Source organism: Pantherophis guttatus, chromosome 4 (assembly GCF_059756535.1).
Source record: "Pantherophis guttatus breed Tessera chromosome 4, ASM5975653v1, whole genome shotgun sequence".
Taxonomy (NCBI): Eukaryota; Metazoa; Chordata; class Lepidosauria; order Squamata; family Colubridae; genus Pantherophis; species Pantherophis guttatus.
The window spans coordinates 150,836,520-150,853,878 of NC_142066.1; the positions used below are offsets into that span (position 1 = coordinate 150,836,520).

Consider the following 17,359-nt stretch of genomic DNA (forward strand, 5'->3'; position numbering starts at 1 on the left):
ATCCACTCTTCTAATGGTTTTCTGTGTGTTATAAAGTACAGTATCATTAACATGTGCTAATAATAGCTGGAAAACAGAAAAGCTAAGACAGTGGTCTTGAAAGGCTTCAGAGAATAAACTTTTTGAGTTAAAAGAGGGCTTGCTTCATTGCCTGAGCAATATAATCTCTAAGTCTATAATATATAATAAAATCAAAGTCACGAATTTGAGATGGACAGTCATATAAATTGAAATATGAAATTTAAATAAATAAATAACCACAGGAAAGCTGGAAGGGTTGTCGAATGCACTGGTAGGAACTAATGCCTTATGTTCAGGGTAGGCTATGTAAGATTTTGAGTTCTGAAAACAAAGTTGGATGGCCCCAAACAATTGTGGTTTCTTCAGTAAACTATAGTTAAGCAGAGTGCAAGCCAAGGGGGGGGGGCTTCTCAGCCATGGGAGGTTGATTCATAACAGATAAATAAATTCAGAATAGCTCCAATTATTGAGAGGATGGTAAGTGGTAACAAAAAAGTCAGTGGGGGTGGGGGAGCCGCCTGCCGAAAACTATCTTGCACTCGCAGTTGTTCCCAAAGTAGCTTCGAAAAGGGCGCCTCCGTTGCGGAGAGAGGTGAGCACGCCTGACGCTTTGGCACCCAACACCTGCAGGCTGGGTTGAGGCGCCTTGCAGGGCTGCGTGCGGCGGTTTGTTTAGCACAGCTGGCAATACACACACACACACACACACACACACACACACACACACACAAAACCAGGCGGGCGCGCGCACTGCTCTCCGGAGCCTTCTTGGACTCCCCGAACTCCGATCCACCCCGTCTCTCTAATCCGGGCTTCCAGGTTTCCCGCCCAACCGTCTCCAGCAGAGCCCGTGAGGTCAGCGACGGCGGCGCGTCGAATGAGCTGTCTGGGCTGAGAAAAAGGGGTGGCCGGTGGGCGGGTGTATCGGGCAGGCGCAGTGTGGGGCCTCGCTGAGGGAGGGGGGGAAGGGAGAGTGAGGGGGGGGGGAGGCAGAGAGAGAGAGAGAGAGGGCGGCTCGCAGATCGAGCGCCGCCACCGTCTTCCTCCTCCTTCTCCTCCAAAAGAGGCGTTGAGGAGGAAATATCCGCACGCCCCCTCAACTCTTGTTTTCTGCGGGGCAAGCGAAGGGGCGCGCCGCCTCTTTTTAAGGCGACGCGGAGCCCTTCCTTGCGGCGTCCGCGACGTCGAGGGTGGCTGCTCAGCAACCGCCACCTCAGGCGAAGAGAGAGAGAGAGGGGGGGGAGGGGCCGGGTCCGGCAGCCCGTCCGTCAGCCGGGCCGTCAGTCACGTGCAACACCCTCTTGAGGCAGAGCCGACACTACCTCTCCACCCCCTCCCCCTTCTTCCCCCTCCCCCTCCCCACTCCAACTTCCTGGCTCGCGGCCGGGCCTGAGGGGACCGAGAGAAGGGAGAGCGGCCCCAGGTCCTCCTCCTTCTCCTCACCCCTCCCTCCCGTGACACCACAGACGCACATGTATGCCACACACGGGCGGGCGCGCGCGCTCTCTCACACAGACGCACACACAAGAGAGCCCTCAGTTCGCGCGCGCGCCTGCCTGCCTGCCCGCTCTCCCTCCCGCCCGCCCTGCTTTCTCGCTCGCTCCGTCTTCCCTCAGCAGCAGCTGGAGGAGCTGTCAAAACTTCATCTCCGGCTGCCCTCCGCCCACCCTCCCGCTCGGGCCGCCGCCTCCTCCTCCTCCTCCACTTCCCGCCAGGGCGGGGGAAGGGCGCCGGGCCAACGTTACAAGGAAGCGACGGACTCCTCAGCCGGAGCTCAGCTCTCGGAGGCCGCGTCTCCCTCCCTCCCTCCCTCCCTCCCGCGAGCGCGCCCCAGAGGAGAAGGCGTCGTCCGTGTGCGAGGCCCGCCGCGGGCCCCCGGCGCTCCCCCTCCCCCTCCCCTCCGCCCAAGCCTCTCCGAGGGGTCTAATTGCGTGTGACTGAGGCGGGCCCTCCTCTCCTCCTCCTCCCCATGCGGCTACCTGCGCGCTGGTCCGCGGCGGCTGAGGCCAGCGATGCGAGGCGGAGGTAGAGGAGGCGCAGGAGGCGGTCGTGGTGGCCGAGGACCCGCAGGAAAGGGGAGCCGCAGCAGCCGCCGTGGCCGTTGGAGCCGGAGGAGCGTCGGTCTCGCCGTCGTCCTCCCGCACTCTCGCCGTCCCCGCTCGCCGCCCTCCATGCTTCTCCCCCGTCCGGCTGACTAGGATGTCAACCGAGCAGCAGAGCCTGACGCCGCCGCCGCCGCCCCGCGAGCCGGGGGCTTCCCCTACGGCCGCGGCCGCCGCTACAGACAAAAGACCGAGGGGCCGGCCTCGTAAAGATGGCGCTTCCCCTTTCCAGAGAGTCAGGAAGAAGTAAGTTCCTTGCGGGCGTCGCTGCGGGCCAGAGGAAGCCCGGAGGAGCGCTGTCAGCCCCGCCAGGGCGTCCGCCCTCCGCTTGGCTACTCCGGTTTGCCGTGTCGCCAGGCCCCCGGCTCTTCTGCCGCCTTCTCACCTGTGCCCTTTTGCCCTGCCCCGCTTCCCCCTTCTTTTGTTTTTGTCCTTTCCTTGCCCCAGCCACAGTGCCATATTGGGAATGGCCCTCACCTTTCCTTCCTCTCCCCTCTCTCCTTCCTTCTCCTTTTCCGCCCTTTGTCACCTTCCTTCATTTCTCCCTTGCTTTCAACTTCCATTCCCCTTTCTTTCTTTCTCTCTCCCTCTTCTTTGACACTAATAAGAGCTTTCCTATTCTTTTTTCCCCCTATTACTTTCTTCTTCCTCATTTGTCACCCTCTTCTATTTTAATCTTTCTTTAATTACTTCTGGTTTCATTCACCCACACATCCCCATTTTTAAAAATTCCTAATCATCTCTCTTTTTTTTTTTTTTAAAAAAAAATTAAACTTATTTTGAAGTTATTCTCCCAGAAGTGGATTACTTCCCTTCCACCCTTTCTGTGGTGTACATTGCAAATCCACCAACCTTAGGCATGTAATTGTGTAATGGGAAGCTCCTCCCCAGGAGCTGTCAAAAGCCACAGCAAGGGGTATACACAACTAGCAGAGAATGGCTGGTGGAAAGACTGGGTTGTTTTGGCTTTGTTTCTGGATTCTGCCATATTTTTCTACTTGGATCCCAAGAGTTAATGTGCTGAAATCAAACTTGTGTCTCATTCTTGCAACACTAGTTGATGTAAGTGTGGAGCATCCTGTACTTTGTATTTGGCAGTGAATCAGGTGGTTTGGGTTTGCCAGGAAATAGAGAACACAAATATATTTTCTTTAAAGGTTCAGGACTGTTTTAATATTGCTCTATATATTATGTTAATTTGGGTTCACATAATTCATGGATTAAGATGCTTTTGTGTTCATTTTGGAAGAGTGCAATTTGCCAGCACCCCCTACACAAGAGCAATGATTTTCTTCAGACAACTAGCAAACTTTGGAAAATAACTATTTTAGATTTTTATCCCAAACAAAAATCAGTGCGCTGTACTTGTTTTCAAAGCTTCAGAAATGGAAAAACTACATAGGAAACCTTATAAATCATTTTTGTACTTTCCTACATAATGTTGCCGTTTATATTGCTGTTTAATAATCTATTCGGTTTATATGATACTGAGTAAAACAAGCTTTTATCCTCAAGCAAAATTCAGACTTATGTATTTTTCATGCAAAAAAAAGTGTCTACACAGTCACAGTGTCTTTTTACACCTTCCCTGCTTCTAGTATATTACAAAATGTTTAGAAGACACTGTATCGTTGGTTAAGGAAGGCATTTAGTCTGTCAATTGATTTTCAAAGCACCACAGTACCATTCAGTTTTTCCCTATCTAGTGTTCTTCACAGTCATCATGGCTAGAAGTTCTGGAAACCATGGTTCCAGCAAAAATGGAGAACAGGCTGGATAATTTTTTCTATGGTTGGGTATTTGACCAATAAAGTTTATAATATCTCATCTGCTAGATGGTAAGACCATGATGCAAGAGAGAAGTTGTATCCTTCTATGACTGTGAAATTGCTTGCATGTATACAGTATGCATTAAAAACCTATGGAAGTTGCTGTATAAGGCAATTCATTCAGCAGATCTGTATTTTTAAAGTAGTGCTTTAAATTAAAATGTCTATAAAATTTCATAATGCATTCCAGTTGATTACATTACCATTATAATTGCATATTCATAGTTTTAATAAGTTTTTTGCTAAAATGCTTTTCTTTTTGGATTAGATTGTATATGAAGTTAGTTGTAATATGCATTTTTCTCTTTGCACTGCTAATTAATTACATGTAGAATATTGATCTTTTTCCTTAAGAGCTAATATTTTTTAGAAAGTGGCCATAGGTTGTTTCAAGAATTCCTACAACAGCAAGAATTGAAAAAGCAATTGTATTTTAGTGATAATTTAAATTCAGAACATATTCACAGTAATTATTATGTTGATAGTGTCTTTTGGAAATAACAAGTTGTTTTTCCCTCTGTTTCTACCAGGTTTGCAAAATAGATCCAGATAAAGTATTTTTGCTAGTACATCTTATGCATTTCTACTTGCTGTTTGAACTATTGTTAAATTTGATTGCTTGCCACTCCCTTTCTTAATACAGCTGTTTTTATTTAGTTCGACATGTGGGTTATACATTTTATTAAATAATACCCATCAGTGACCTTTTCATCATAAAATACATGTTCCCATGGAACAGAAAGTGTATTTTTTTTTAGTAATTTTTCTTTTGCAACAAACTTCTGGAATACATCTGGGAATGGGAACTATAAAGGATATGGATCACAGAAATGTATTTAATTATTCCTTATTTGACTGACATTTACATTCCTACACCAAAACAAGACTTGATAAATCTTACCTAGCATGTTTTCAGTAACTGAAGTATGATGGCATTTATGTAATGCATCATTACTTAAAAGTAAGTCCTATTGTAATCACACAATTACACAATTGCCTTTTTAAAAATGTACTTCAATATTTAGAGTGTTTATCTAAAACCAAAAAGGCAATAATTGGCTTTTAAAACAAATGTTATGCCTTTTATCCCTCACCATCAAACTTTTATCTGAATTTTGTTATATGGACACAAACCTGTCACATACATTGTGTTGTTGGATATTCGTCAGTTTTTAAGAAGATACTTGCAAGCCATTATACACCTTATTATTTTTTTCAACCCTAATTTGTACATTAAAAGATATTGCAGAAACTGTAGAAAATGGTTTGTCCCAATAAGCTAGTTCTAACTACTTAATGGCTTATAGCAGGGGTGGGTTCCACTTACCTTTACTACCAGTTCGCAGCAGGATTGCATGCGTGTGCTCTTCTGCACATGCGCAGAAGCTTCTGTGCATGTGCAGATCACCATGATGACGTGCCAGGTGGGCAGAGCCTCCCGCTCGTTTTACTACCGGTTCTATAGAACCGGACAGAACCGGAAGCAACCCATCACTGGCTTACAGATCAAAACCAATGTCTTTGGTTGTATTGTAAAATCCAGTGTATATGGGGGACAACTCTAGCTTTCTTAAATTCTATATTGTTAAATAGTTTGGTTCTCTGTTGTGAAGATTAATTCATAGTTCATACCAAATAGATTTACTATATAAGTAAAATTACATTTTTACTTTTGATATGGTAAAATCATGAATGATACATGGCAGGCTGGGTCTGACATGAATTGCAGTCCTCTTTAAAGATGAAAGAATCAGAAATAGCTGCTGATTGCTGCCATTACCTCCAGGTCTGGTAATCCCAGAACTATTTCTTCATTAGTGCCTGAGTAATCAGGGGACACAGAACTCAATTTGTTAATTTCTTGTTATGGCTTATAGAAGTCATATGAGATAAATAAGCAACTTCGGTAACCATGGCCATCCTTTAGGATGTAAGGGGTATTAAATATATGCACCCATTATTTTCTAATTTCCAATTTCATATTTTAGGGATAATTATACATTTAAAGTATATAAAATATTATTTCTGTATCCATACCAGTACATTTTGAAACTATGCTTGTGGTATTAAATTTTATATAAAACAATATTTTAAGCTTCACATTCTAAAATTGTTGTCATTCTGAATACCACTGGTTTAGAATCTATCTGGAAAAAAGTGATTCTTTTAAAAAAGACTTTCTAATTTTATGTGATACACTATGAATTAAGAATTAAGTTAGAATTAAGGTAACTTATTTTGATATACTGGAAAATGCTTACATATATTGCATATGGTAATTTTAATGATATAAACCTGAAATAATAACATGCTACTAATGGAAAGCTCCCAAAGAAAAGGATATTTGAAAATTTGGAGTCTTAATACCTGTTTACTTCTGTTGTATGATTTAAAAAAAACATAGAAAACAACAGTTAGATTACTTAAGGCTTTTTTTTGCGAGTCTGCACAAAATATAGCAAATCACATTTTATTTTGAAACAATCCCATTGAATAATACTTTGTGTCTAAATCAACAATAATAAAAAAAATACCCACCCCTTTTTAGTGTCTCCTATAATTAGTTTTAAATGAATTTTGCTGTATATTTTCCTCCATTGATGTTCCTAAGGTCTATTTAAGTAGGGCCTTGGTAGTACAGTGGTCTAAAGCACCCTGTTATTAACACAGCTGCCTGCAATTACTGCAGGTTCGAATCTTACCAGGCTCAAGGTTGACTCAGCCTTCCATTCTTTCTAAGGTAGGTTAAATGAGGACCCAATTTGTGGGGGCAATAAGCTGACTTTGTATGAATGTACAAAAGTATGAAGGCTATTGCTTAACGCATTGTAAGCCACCCTGAGTCTCCGGAGGAGGGCGGCATATAAATCAAATTAAAAAAAAAAAAAAGTATTTCATTCCAGCTACTAGTATTTCAGAAAACTTAAGGCCCTCAGGCTTTTGGAAACGATTATTCAACACCGTATTCACTTCCTATTCAGTCTTCAGTCAGAGCTTTGACAGGTTTATCAGCTCTAATGATTAGAAATATATTTAGGAATCCTCCTAGAATCTATAATCTTTGGTTGTATATCATCTTAAGTTTCCCCATTTCAATAGAAGTTCAGAATCTCTCCATTATATTTGTTTTTTCAGAAATTTAATCAACAGGCTGGTTTTTATATTTGTGTTTGGAAATGAATGCAAGCCTGCTTATGACACTGCTTTTCATAGTCATCTAATTATGAAATGAATGTAAATGTGAGACTGCCCCTCCCTGAGGTTATCTGCCCATTCTATTAAGTTAGATAAGGTGAGCGCATCCCAGGTCCCTTCCCTTAAATCTTGTTACCTGATGTGTGCCTTCTCAGCGGATACTCCAAGTCTACTCTTTCAGCCTTCTGGAAGGTCAGGGCCATGAAGATCTGGCTCTTCTCCCAAGTATTGGGCTATGATGGGGATTGAGACGGGAATTTGTTTGGTCTGGTGCCTGGGGGAAAGGGTACATTCATATTTATCTTCTTTTAGGGATTGTTATGAGCCACTTAGAATCATTATATGAGATAAGTGGCCACATAGGAAGTCTTATATATGCACACCTACAGTTTCAGTTGTGGAAAGGCTGTATATATGTAAATTCACTGAGAGATCCAGAAAGAGGTAAAAAACCATGTAAGCAATGTTTGATGCTTTCAGTAGCAGTTATATTCTATCCTACCAATATCTTAATGTTTCATAGTCCTAAAATTAAGGAATGTCTCAAATGATGAGATGGGTGATTTGGCTACAGATAGTAAAATGAGTATAAAACTCTAGGTTCTTTTGTTAGCATTACATATTAAGTCCTTAAATTTTTGCAGGTATTAAAAATAGAGAATGCTCAGTAGATTTCTTCTATGTATTGAAATGCCTTAAATCTTGGAAAAATACTAGCATCTATGGCACAGAATTGTTGCTATTGGGATTAAAATGTCTTTATTTGTAGTTTAATTTTTATATGTGTAATTTTATTATTTATATAAGTTTTATTGTTTTCCAATTACATTTTGATTTTTTAAAATATTTTGGTCATTCAGTTTAGTTTAGTTTAGTTTATTGTCATTGCACCTTGTACAATGAAATTAATGCCATCTTCAGTGTATATTATACATAAAAAATAAAACAAAAACATCCTTCACATTCTATATAATTGAATTGAAAACCCCTGATATTGCATTAATATTGCACTATACAGTAGAATTCAATATAGTTACTGCTCTGGGATAGAAGCTGTTTTTCAGCCTATTTGTCCTTGTTTTTATTGTCCTGTCTGCCAAATGGTAATAGTTCAAAAAGAATGCCCAGGATGGATAATGTTTTGAACTTTCTTAAGGCAGTGGGAGCTATAAAGCTCTTCCAAAGAGGGGAGAGAACAACCAATGATCCTCTGGGCAATGATGTTAACCCTATGGAGCGCTGTCCTATTTGCTACTGTGCAATTGGCAAACCATACACAGGTGCAGTAAGCTAAAATAACTCTCTATGGTATAGTGGTAGAAGGCCACCAGCAGTTTTTCATTTAGTTGTTGTTTCCTGAGACGTCTCGGGTAATATAATCTCTGCTGAGCCCTTTTGACCAGTGCTGCAATGTGAGCACCCCAGGTCAAGTCCTCTTTTATAACACCCAGAAACTTAAAACTAGCCACTTGCTCCACTTGGTCTCCATTGATAACCAAGGGCTGGATGTCTGATCTATTCCTTCTATAGTCCACTATAAGCTCCTTGGCCTTATTGGTGTTAAGAACCAAATTTTTGTCTCCACACTACGAAAGCAACCAATCCACCTCATCTCAATAGGCAAACTCATTCCCTCCAGAGATGAGTCCCACCACTGTTGCATCATCTGCAAATTTAATAATAGTATTACTGGTGTGAGTTGGAATGCAGCCATGCACATAAAGAGTATAGAGTAAGGGACTCAACATGCAACCCTGTGGTGTACCAGTGTGAAGAATAAGAACTGGGGGGAATATGATTACCATATTTTTCAGAGTATAAGACGCACTTTCCCTCCTAAAAGAGGGTGGAATGTGTTGGTGTGTCTTATACACTGAACATAGCCATTTTTGGCCTCCCGAAGCCCCACTCCGCTCATCCCATTTTTATGAAAAATGGGCCTGTTTTTTGCAAAAACAGGGTGCACAGAGGATATGGGAGGTCTGCAGAGTGCTCCTGGGGGCTGGGGAGGGCAAAAATGCCCCAATTTTTGCGAAAGAATGGGCCTGTTTTTGACAAAAACAGCATTTTTGCAGACCTCCCAAATCCTCTGCCACCCCATTTTTTGCAAAAATGGACCTGTTTTTTGCCCATTTTTCACAAAAACTGGAGTGTTTTTGCCCTCCCCCAGCCCCCAGGAGCACTCTGCAGGCCTCCCAAACCCTCTGCGTGCCCTGTTTTTCACAAAAACGGGCGAAAAACGGGGGTGCAGATCAGGGGTGGGTTCTAAATTTTTTTACTACTGGTTCTGTGGGTGTGGCTTATTTTGTGGGTGTGGCTTGATGGTCATGTGACAATTATTTAGGATTTAGCAGTCTGGTCTACCAGGCTTTTAACTGCTTGCAGAGCTGTACCGATTTACCCATTTATTTTTGCAGGCACTGATCTACTCATGTATTTTTGTAGGCACTGGTCTACTCATGTATTTTTGCAGGCACTGGTCTACCCATTTATTTTTGTAGACACAGGTCTACTCATTTGTTTTCTTTTAACACTGATCAGCTGTAGGGCGGCCTGTTGGTGGCAAGAGTTAAACAGGTTTTTTCCCTCTAGCCATCAGCTGGGACTCAGGAGGCAGCAATAGATTGGGGGTGGGGCCAAATAAAAGGTAAGAATAATGCGGGGGTGGGTGGGTGAGGCGGGAAGGGGCAGAACCATTCGGTGACATCATATCACCGTTACCGGCTCGGCAGAACCGGGCTGAACTGGTGCAGATGGTTGGGAGGCCTGTAGAGTGCTCCTGGGAGCTGTGGAGGGCAAAACCCTTTTTTTTTCTTACTTACCTCTTCAAAATCTTGGTGTGTCTTATACACCGGTGCATCTTATAGTCCGAAAAATACGGTACCTAATCTGACCCTCTGAGAGCAGCCAGATAGGAAATCCATAATCCAAAGGCATATTGAATAAAAAAGCCCAAGATCCATAAGTTTAGACACTTATGTCTAAACATTTTTTTATCCATCCATCCATCCATCTATCTATTCTTTGTTTATTCCATAAAGGATAGTTTCAAAAACTTTGAAATAAATAATATAGTTAAATAATCCTCTCATAACTAATATTTTTAAAACTATCCTCTTCCTTCTGACTTCCTTCTGGCCTGTAATGAGCTGGATGTATTATTTTTTGCAAATTAAAATAATTGTATATTGTCACCAGAGACCAAGAACTGCAGTAGCTTTCAGCAGATAAATATAAAGATAATTCTAATATTAAATATAAAAACCTAATTTTAGAATTAACAACAACCAGAATTGATAGTAATATTTAAAAATCATTTTTAAAAAAACCAGGTAGCTGTCCTTCTGGATATTCTAATGGATCGATCCTTAGGGATATTATTTTATAGTAGTTCCAGTTCTTTCTGCCTAAGAAGGCAGAAGTGAATGGTGGTGGTCTGGAAGCTACTATATAATTCGTAAGATATTGACCTATGTATTCTACTGGTTACCATCTTTTCCCTATGATGTTCAACGTTTTATTATAAATCCTGCAATGAGGAACTCTAGGTACTTTCTGAGCTTGCTTGTTTTGTTGCAGACGTTTCATTACCCAAACTAGGTAACATCATCAGTGCTAATGCTAAATCTCTGAAGTATTAGAGTCATGATATGAGCTATGTTAAAAAAAAAAACCTCCTAACTTTCAAATAATAATTTGCAAAGTATCATCTATCACATTATGTCTGTGTATGGCAGAGACAGGCACTTTTTAAAAAGCTAAAACTTATGTGTAGCTTGGGAATACAGCTAAAAAATATTCTCTTACACTTGCATTGTGTCATGACATCATGAAATCCTGTCCTTCCCTTCCATCAAACATTTTCTGCTAGAATTCAGTTTTGATGAACTTCCAGGAAATCATTAGTGTGATTGCTAATCTGTCCTCAGGGCTGAGGTTATATCATAAATTGGGCTAGAAGTAAGAGACACTTTTTTTTAATCCTCCTCCCATAATTTATTTCAAATAAAATAGTCCAGATGCATCAAATATACTTAGACAGGCTATTCTGGAGGTACCTGCATACCATGTCATGGACAACTTTCATGGGTTAAAACCAGTACTTTTCAGCTAGAATTCTGTTGGCAGCTAAGCCAATTGGAGAGTCTAAAGGACAAGTGTTACATGAACGTGGAAGTTTTCATTCACTAGTAAGACGTCCTCTGCATTGTACGTGGTCTTCAAAAGCAGCCCTGAATAGACTGCATTGCGGTAGTCCAGATGTATATATGTGGATAAAGAGTTGATCCCATCCTATCATGCTTTATGATGTCCTGCATGAGTGGATCTACTAGCCAAGTCCTACAGATTGTCATTGTTTCTTTATGAAAATAAGTGACCATGATGTATGTGGAGATTCTCAATCATCCAGATCATAATTATCTCAAAGGTTTTTTTTTAATAAAACCAATTGCTTTTTCCTTGAGGAGGAAGAAGAAAACATTTCGCTTTTTATCCCAGAAGCTTCATCAGTTGTGATGGTGAGGAGATGGAAAGATAGGGACTGACAGTTGAGACTAGATGGTGGAGGGATGGAAGGATAGGTTCCATCTCCCCACCATCCAGTCTCAACTGTCAGTACCTGTCCTTCCACACACATACCTGCCATCACAATTAATCAAGATTTTTGGATGAGAAAAGAAATGTTTTCTTCTTCCTCCTTCTCAAAACAGCCCAATTGTCTTTTGAAAAAACACCTTTGAGATAAGTTATCATGAATATTTTGATGGTGAACTTGCTTCTTTAATATAGAATTATATAATAATATCTAGCTCCCTTCCCAGGTAAGATGTTTTAAGTGATGGAACACTACACAATTCAAACATTTGCAGGAGTGTGAAAATCTTCAGTCTATTTCTGCTCTTATTGTTGCATAGAATATATTTTTGTTGCTGTGATGAATCCTGTTCTGAAAGATGGAAATAGCATCATTAATATCCTGTGCCATTCAGTACTTTCAAAAAGCACTGATCCTGGTTGAAACCTAAACTGTGACTTGTGAGGAATTCTCTCTTCCAATCTTACGGCCTTTGCATTTTTCAATAGATGTTTACAGAACGTCCTCCTGTAAAACAGTTATCTGGCCTTGCTGCATGGAATGAAGCATCATCAGTTACTGAAAACTTTCAAATTTACTTCTTTTTACTGGATTTCATTGTGGGAAGATTGAAATCAATATGGAAATTTAGCAGTAACCTGGATGACAGCCAACAAACTGAATTTAGGCAGCATGGAGATTCTGGTGGTTGGTGAATCATTTGATTAACAAGGTAGTAGAGATACCCTCCCTCAAGGATAAGATTTGTAGCTGGGTGTGCTTCTGCCCGAGGCTTTTTTTCTGCCACAAAATACCTTTTCTCAACTCATGTTAGTTATGCTAGCTATAAAGCCTTCTATTGGGATGTATGTGTGTGTGTTGTGTAAAATTTAGCATGTTTTTGAACCCAGTTATTCTTTGAAAGATCTGTAAACATTAACTCCCAGAATTTTCGTTAATGGGCATGCTGCCTGGAGAATTCTGGGAGTTCAAGTCAACATAGTGGGAGGATACATAGATTAAGAAGCTTGGTTTCTCATTTAGTATCACATGTAAATCCAGTAGTTTGATCAATAAATCATGGTTAAGTTGATTTATGAATCCAGCCTAAAGGTTGCATTTATTTAATTTTTATGTTGCTTATTTCACTGTAGAGTGATACTGGGTAGCTTACAAGAGTGTTGTAGTAGATAATAGCTTTGAAAGGTTTTTAAATATTACTATACTTTATTATAGAATTACTATACTATAAAATACAGTAGCCAAATTGCTACTGGAAAGAAAAATGTGGAATGTGGAATACAAGTTTTTGAATTTTTAAACTGTATTTGTTTACACTATTGATACTTATTTATAAAGCTCTAAATAGATTGATGACTAGCCATTTGATTGACTGTATCTTAATTCATAGAATAAATGCTTGGGTTAAAAAAAATGTTAACCCATATTTCATTGATTATAGTTTATTGAAAAGCTCACAACTAATTGGTCTTGCACAAGATAATGTCAAATCATGGGTTGGAGATAATAGCTACAATGACAGACTACACTAAACCAGACTCAAATAAGCCACATTAGGCTTAGAATGCTGGAAAAACCCTACCATTATTTTTATTTTCTGGCTTATCTTTGAACTCTTACCAGGAGCAGTTGAAGGAAGAAAATTCCAAGTTATGGTTCCCCTACTTGTAGAAAACATTCTGCAGGGAATTTTACCTGCTCATTCCCATATCAGGCAGACCTTTTATTGGTATTCTATAAAGTAATCTGATTATTAATTACAGTCTATCACTAGGGCTGATTTTATGTTTTATTCCATCTGGTTGAATCTGCTTCTACAAACTACAGGTGTCCCTATGCCTCCTGTAATATGATGTAGTCATGTAATAAACAGAATAATTTAACATAGTGTAGTGTGGGAAATGCAAACACAGTTGCTTGGGAGGGTAGTCGCGGTGTGATGAAGTTGCACAACTTGGAAGATGTTATTTTTATTGCTGAGGAGCTGTGAGTGGCATACATGGGAAAGGTTTTAATAAAGGAAATACTTGTATTAATTAAAATTAGAATGTAAATATATGCAATTTGCTATATGCATTTTCAATGATATAAAAATTATTTTAAAGCTTCTCTTAAAGAAAAGCTACCTACAATGTGATATGCTCCTTTTAGAATCTATGTATTAGCACAATAAAGCCTCAGAAAGTTATTGAATACAGGTAGCCCTTGATTTTCGAACAAATTGAGCCCAAAATTTTTGTTGGTAAGAGATATTTAAGTGAGTTTTGTCCAGTTTTGTGACCTTTCATGCAACAGTTATTAAGTGAATCGCTGCTATTGTTATTAAATGTTTGTAAAGTCAATCTGGCTTCCCCGTTGATTTTTCTTGTCAAAAGGTTGCAAAAGGTGATCACATGACCATTAGGTTGTAAGTGTGAAAACAATCATAAATCACTTTTTTCAGTGCCACTGTACCTTTGAACGGTCACCAAATGAATGGTTGTACCATAAATCAAGGACTACCTGTACTCAGTCAGTTTGTTTATTAATTTTTAAAATTATAGAATTAATGTAGAATGTGATTTATTATGAAAGATTTATCCATAGTTATGTCATAAACAGATATAAACCTGAAATGTATCAGGTGCTCCATGACTTGATAGGGATTATAGGAGGGATTCTAAAATTTTATAGTACCAAAATTCCTGAAATAATGAATTTGTGTGAACTTCTTCCCATTATTAAAATGAATGATTTCATTGGGGTTAGAGTTGATCAAGAAATACATATATCACTTTTAATAATTCTATGTTAGTACTTAAATATTAATATGTATTCCACAAGGGCTCTCATGTTTTGTGATACCCAACTGCCCAAGACAAAGGTGAGGAGCAAAACCTGAAGCAAGTTGGATGCATTCCTACTCTGCCTGTGTGTCAGATTATGCTTAGAACAAAATTATGACCCCCTGACTTGTTGCTTATGATGCCTAGAGTTCCCCAACAAACACTTTGAGAATATTTGAATTGATATTGTGACACATATAATATTATAATATTAATATTAATATTTCCAATCTTGAGTTACAGAAACAGTGGTCAACAAAGTCATTATTTCCTTACCCTTTATCTCCAAGTTCTAGATCTTTATGGGTTTAGTTATTACTTCATCTTACATTCTGTTCCTTTTTCAAAGTCTTTGAATGGATTCCAGATAAGAATATAAAGATAAAACATGTAACCTTAATATCAAGAAAGCCATGATGTGGCAACAACATTTCCAGTAGTGGTTGCACAGGTGAACCTAGGTATTCCCACAACTACTCAGGTTGCTGCATGCTGCTGCATGCTGAGCTAGCTGAAGCTTCCAGAAAGATCTTCAACGGCAGCCCAAGGGAACCCCAGCCTTTTCAGCCAGTCCAGAAAAAATACCATGGTCAATGGCTTTAAGGCCATTCAGTGATTCAGTAGGACCAGGACCTCATCCATCTCCTGAAAAAAGATTATCAGAGTAACCAATGTAATTTAAGTTCCATGACTATGCCTAAATCCTGACTGGAGAGTCCAGATACCGGTAATTCCTATTGCCAGTGTACCATATGCCTGGATCCTTGAAATGGAATATTGGGACCCTGAGCAAAATGGGCACATTGAGGGAAGGTTCTAAACACAAATGACATTCTCTGGTATGATAGAAGTCTCTGATTCTGGGAATGTAAGTGGAAGTTTTCAAAATAGTGTAAAACTAGGACAGTAGACATCTTTGTGGACTCAGATTAAAGATTAGCATCCTCCCCATTAATCTATTTAGGGCCTCTCTATTTTATCTTCTTTCTATTATCTTTTATCTTCTTTCTATTTTTTATGAATTTCATGTAGTCTTCCACTTACAAGCACATTGAGATCAGAAGCAGCCATGGGATCACACCCAACTTTTCAATTTTTTACAGCAGATTAACTGAATCACATGGTTCTGAGACCATATCTCATGGTTGTTAAGTTGTTAAGTTGATCATTTGGCCATAAGTTTGAATCCATTCTTTGGAATAGATGTGGGTTTTTTTGCCAGAACCCGCAAATTTTGGTCTCAAAGATGTACAGATATGCAGTTTACAAGTTTCTCTAACCCTTTCTCTCTATAAATCTGCCTGTTCTGAATATTGTTTTTAAGTTACTGCAAAGGGATTAATATACAGCTTCTTCAAGTGCCATTGGCGATTTTCCAGAACCAAACGTTTCCTAGGTTTATGCAGGAACTAGGGGAGCATGGATTGAACCTACTGGTGATGAAGATCATGCCCAAGAGCAGCCTATCCACTTTAGAATTACCAATTCTAAACTACCAGCTGTCAGACTGGATGCCATAATCTGTAAAATTCCCCAAGTGTCTTCTAGACCACCCCTCCCATCCCCAACCAGTAGACATTATACTAATAACCCTGACAGCCTTGTAGAGTTCCCTGTTAGCAGTTGATTACAATTGGTCTAGGTAGTGATCAGACCACAGCAAAGGCTAGCAGTAATGTCCCCATATTCTAGTCACAAATTAATTACACAGTCCAGCATATATCTGCCTTCATATTTCAGATAGAGATCACCTGAGGCAAACCATTCTATACCTATGGATATCATGAATTCTCTCACTTTCTCCAGCTGAGTTTGTAATAGTGGAAGACACATCTAACATCTGGACTCTAGATCAAACCTGAAATAGTTCAAGGAGCTCAAGAAGCAAGCCGCCTTGTCAGTGAGGCTACCAATCTGTCTCTTCAGCCCATGTAACATTCAGGCAGTTGCATTCTTTGTGGCTTGGCACCTGAGTGTCTCTTGGGCTGCATACTCTGATTAGAATTGGCCCCAATGTCTCAGGAGAATGTACTAGTTTCCCCCCTTTGGAAAGTAAATAGAATCAAGGGCAGGAGATGCTGCTTTTTAATAGCAGCACCAGTTCTCTAGAACCGTCTGCCAGAAGAGATTAGACTGGGCCTTCCTCAGATGATGAAGAATAATTTTTAATGTGGTCCATGACCAGCCTATAAAACACCTTACATAAAAGTGAAATTTACTGACTAAGTAAACAAATCAATCAAATAAAATCTCTGCATGTCATATCTATAACATGACAGAAATTGGTCATACTTTTTTGGGAATCATTTGAATCTGAAAACAAATATTTTAAGTGAATCTAGTCAGAGTTCCCCAGGATACATAATTAGGTATGGAGTTAACAGTTCAGAGCAAGAAGTGTATAAAAATGCAATTTGAATATTTTCAGTTCTTTATATTGTGTAAACTGCTGCTGAAAGTTGTTTTAGACTCTGATATGATATTAATTTTTCCCAAATAGGGTTTCTGGTCATGAATAAGATGTTTTTAAAAATCAACATGTGTCCCTATTTCCCTCTTCAGGAGTTCCATTGAAATTGCTGCAGGACCCCCAAAATGGGATAATCTCTGCAAGAAAGACATCCTTGCCTCATCCAACTAGGAAAGATTTTGGAAAAATTTGTTGGGTTTGTCTGTTGTTTTATAATTAACATTGATAGTCAGAGTTAATATTTACAGCAACAGGAGCAGCGTGAAATTACAGTTACCAGCTATCTCACTACCTGTACAGAGATTGGATCCACTAGATTG

General features: G+C 39.9%; 1 protein-coding gene across 11 annotated transcripts in view; it reads left to right on the plus strand.

Annotated features, from left to right (window-relative positions):
* Positions 1-905: 905 nt before the first annotated feature.
* Positions 906-17,359, plus strand: part of KMT2C (lysine methyltransferase 2C) — a 174,200-nt gene continuing 157,746 nt past the window's right edge. For 9 of the 11 annotated variants that reach the window (XM_034401682.3, XM_034401689.3, XM_034401688.3 and 6 more), the window contains exon 1: positions 1,329-2,369. In XM_034401682.3, the coding sequence (XP_034257573.2) occupies positions 2,221-2,369 (149 nt within the window). In that variant the 5' untranslated portion in view covers positions 1,329-2,220. Of the gene's footprint in view, positions 2,370-17,359 lie in introns of all 11 variants that reach the window. The other 2 variants (XM_034401683.3, XM_087893077.1) reach the window with 1 other exon arrangement.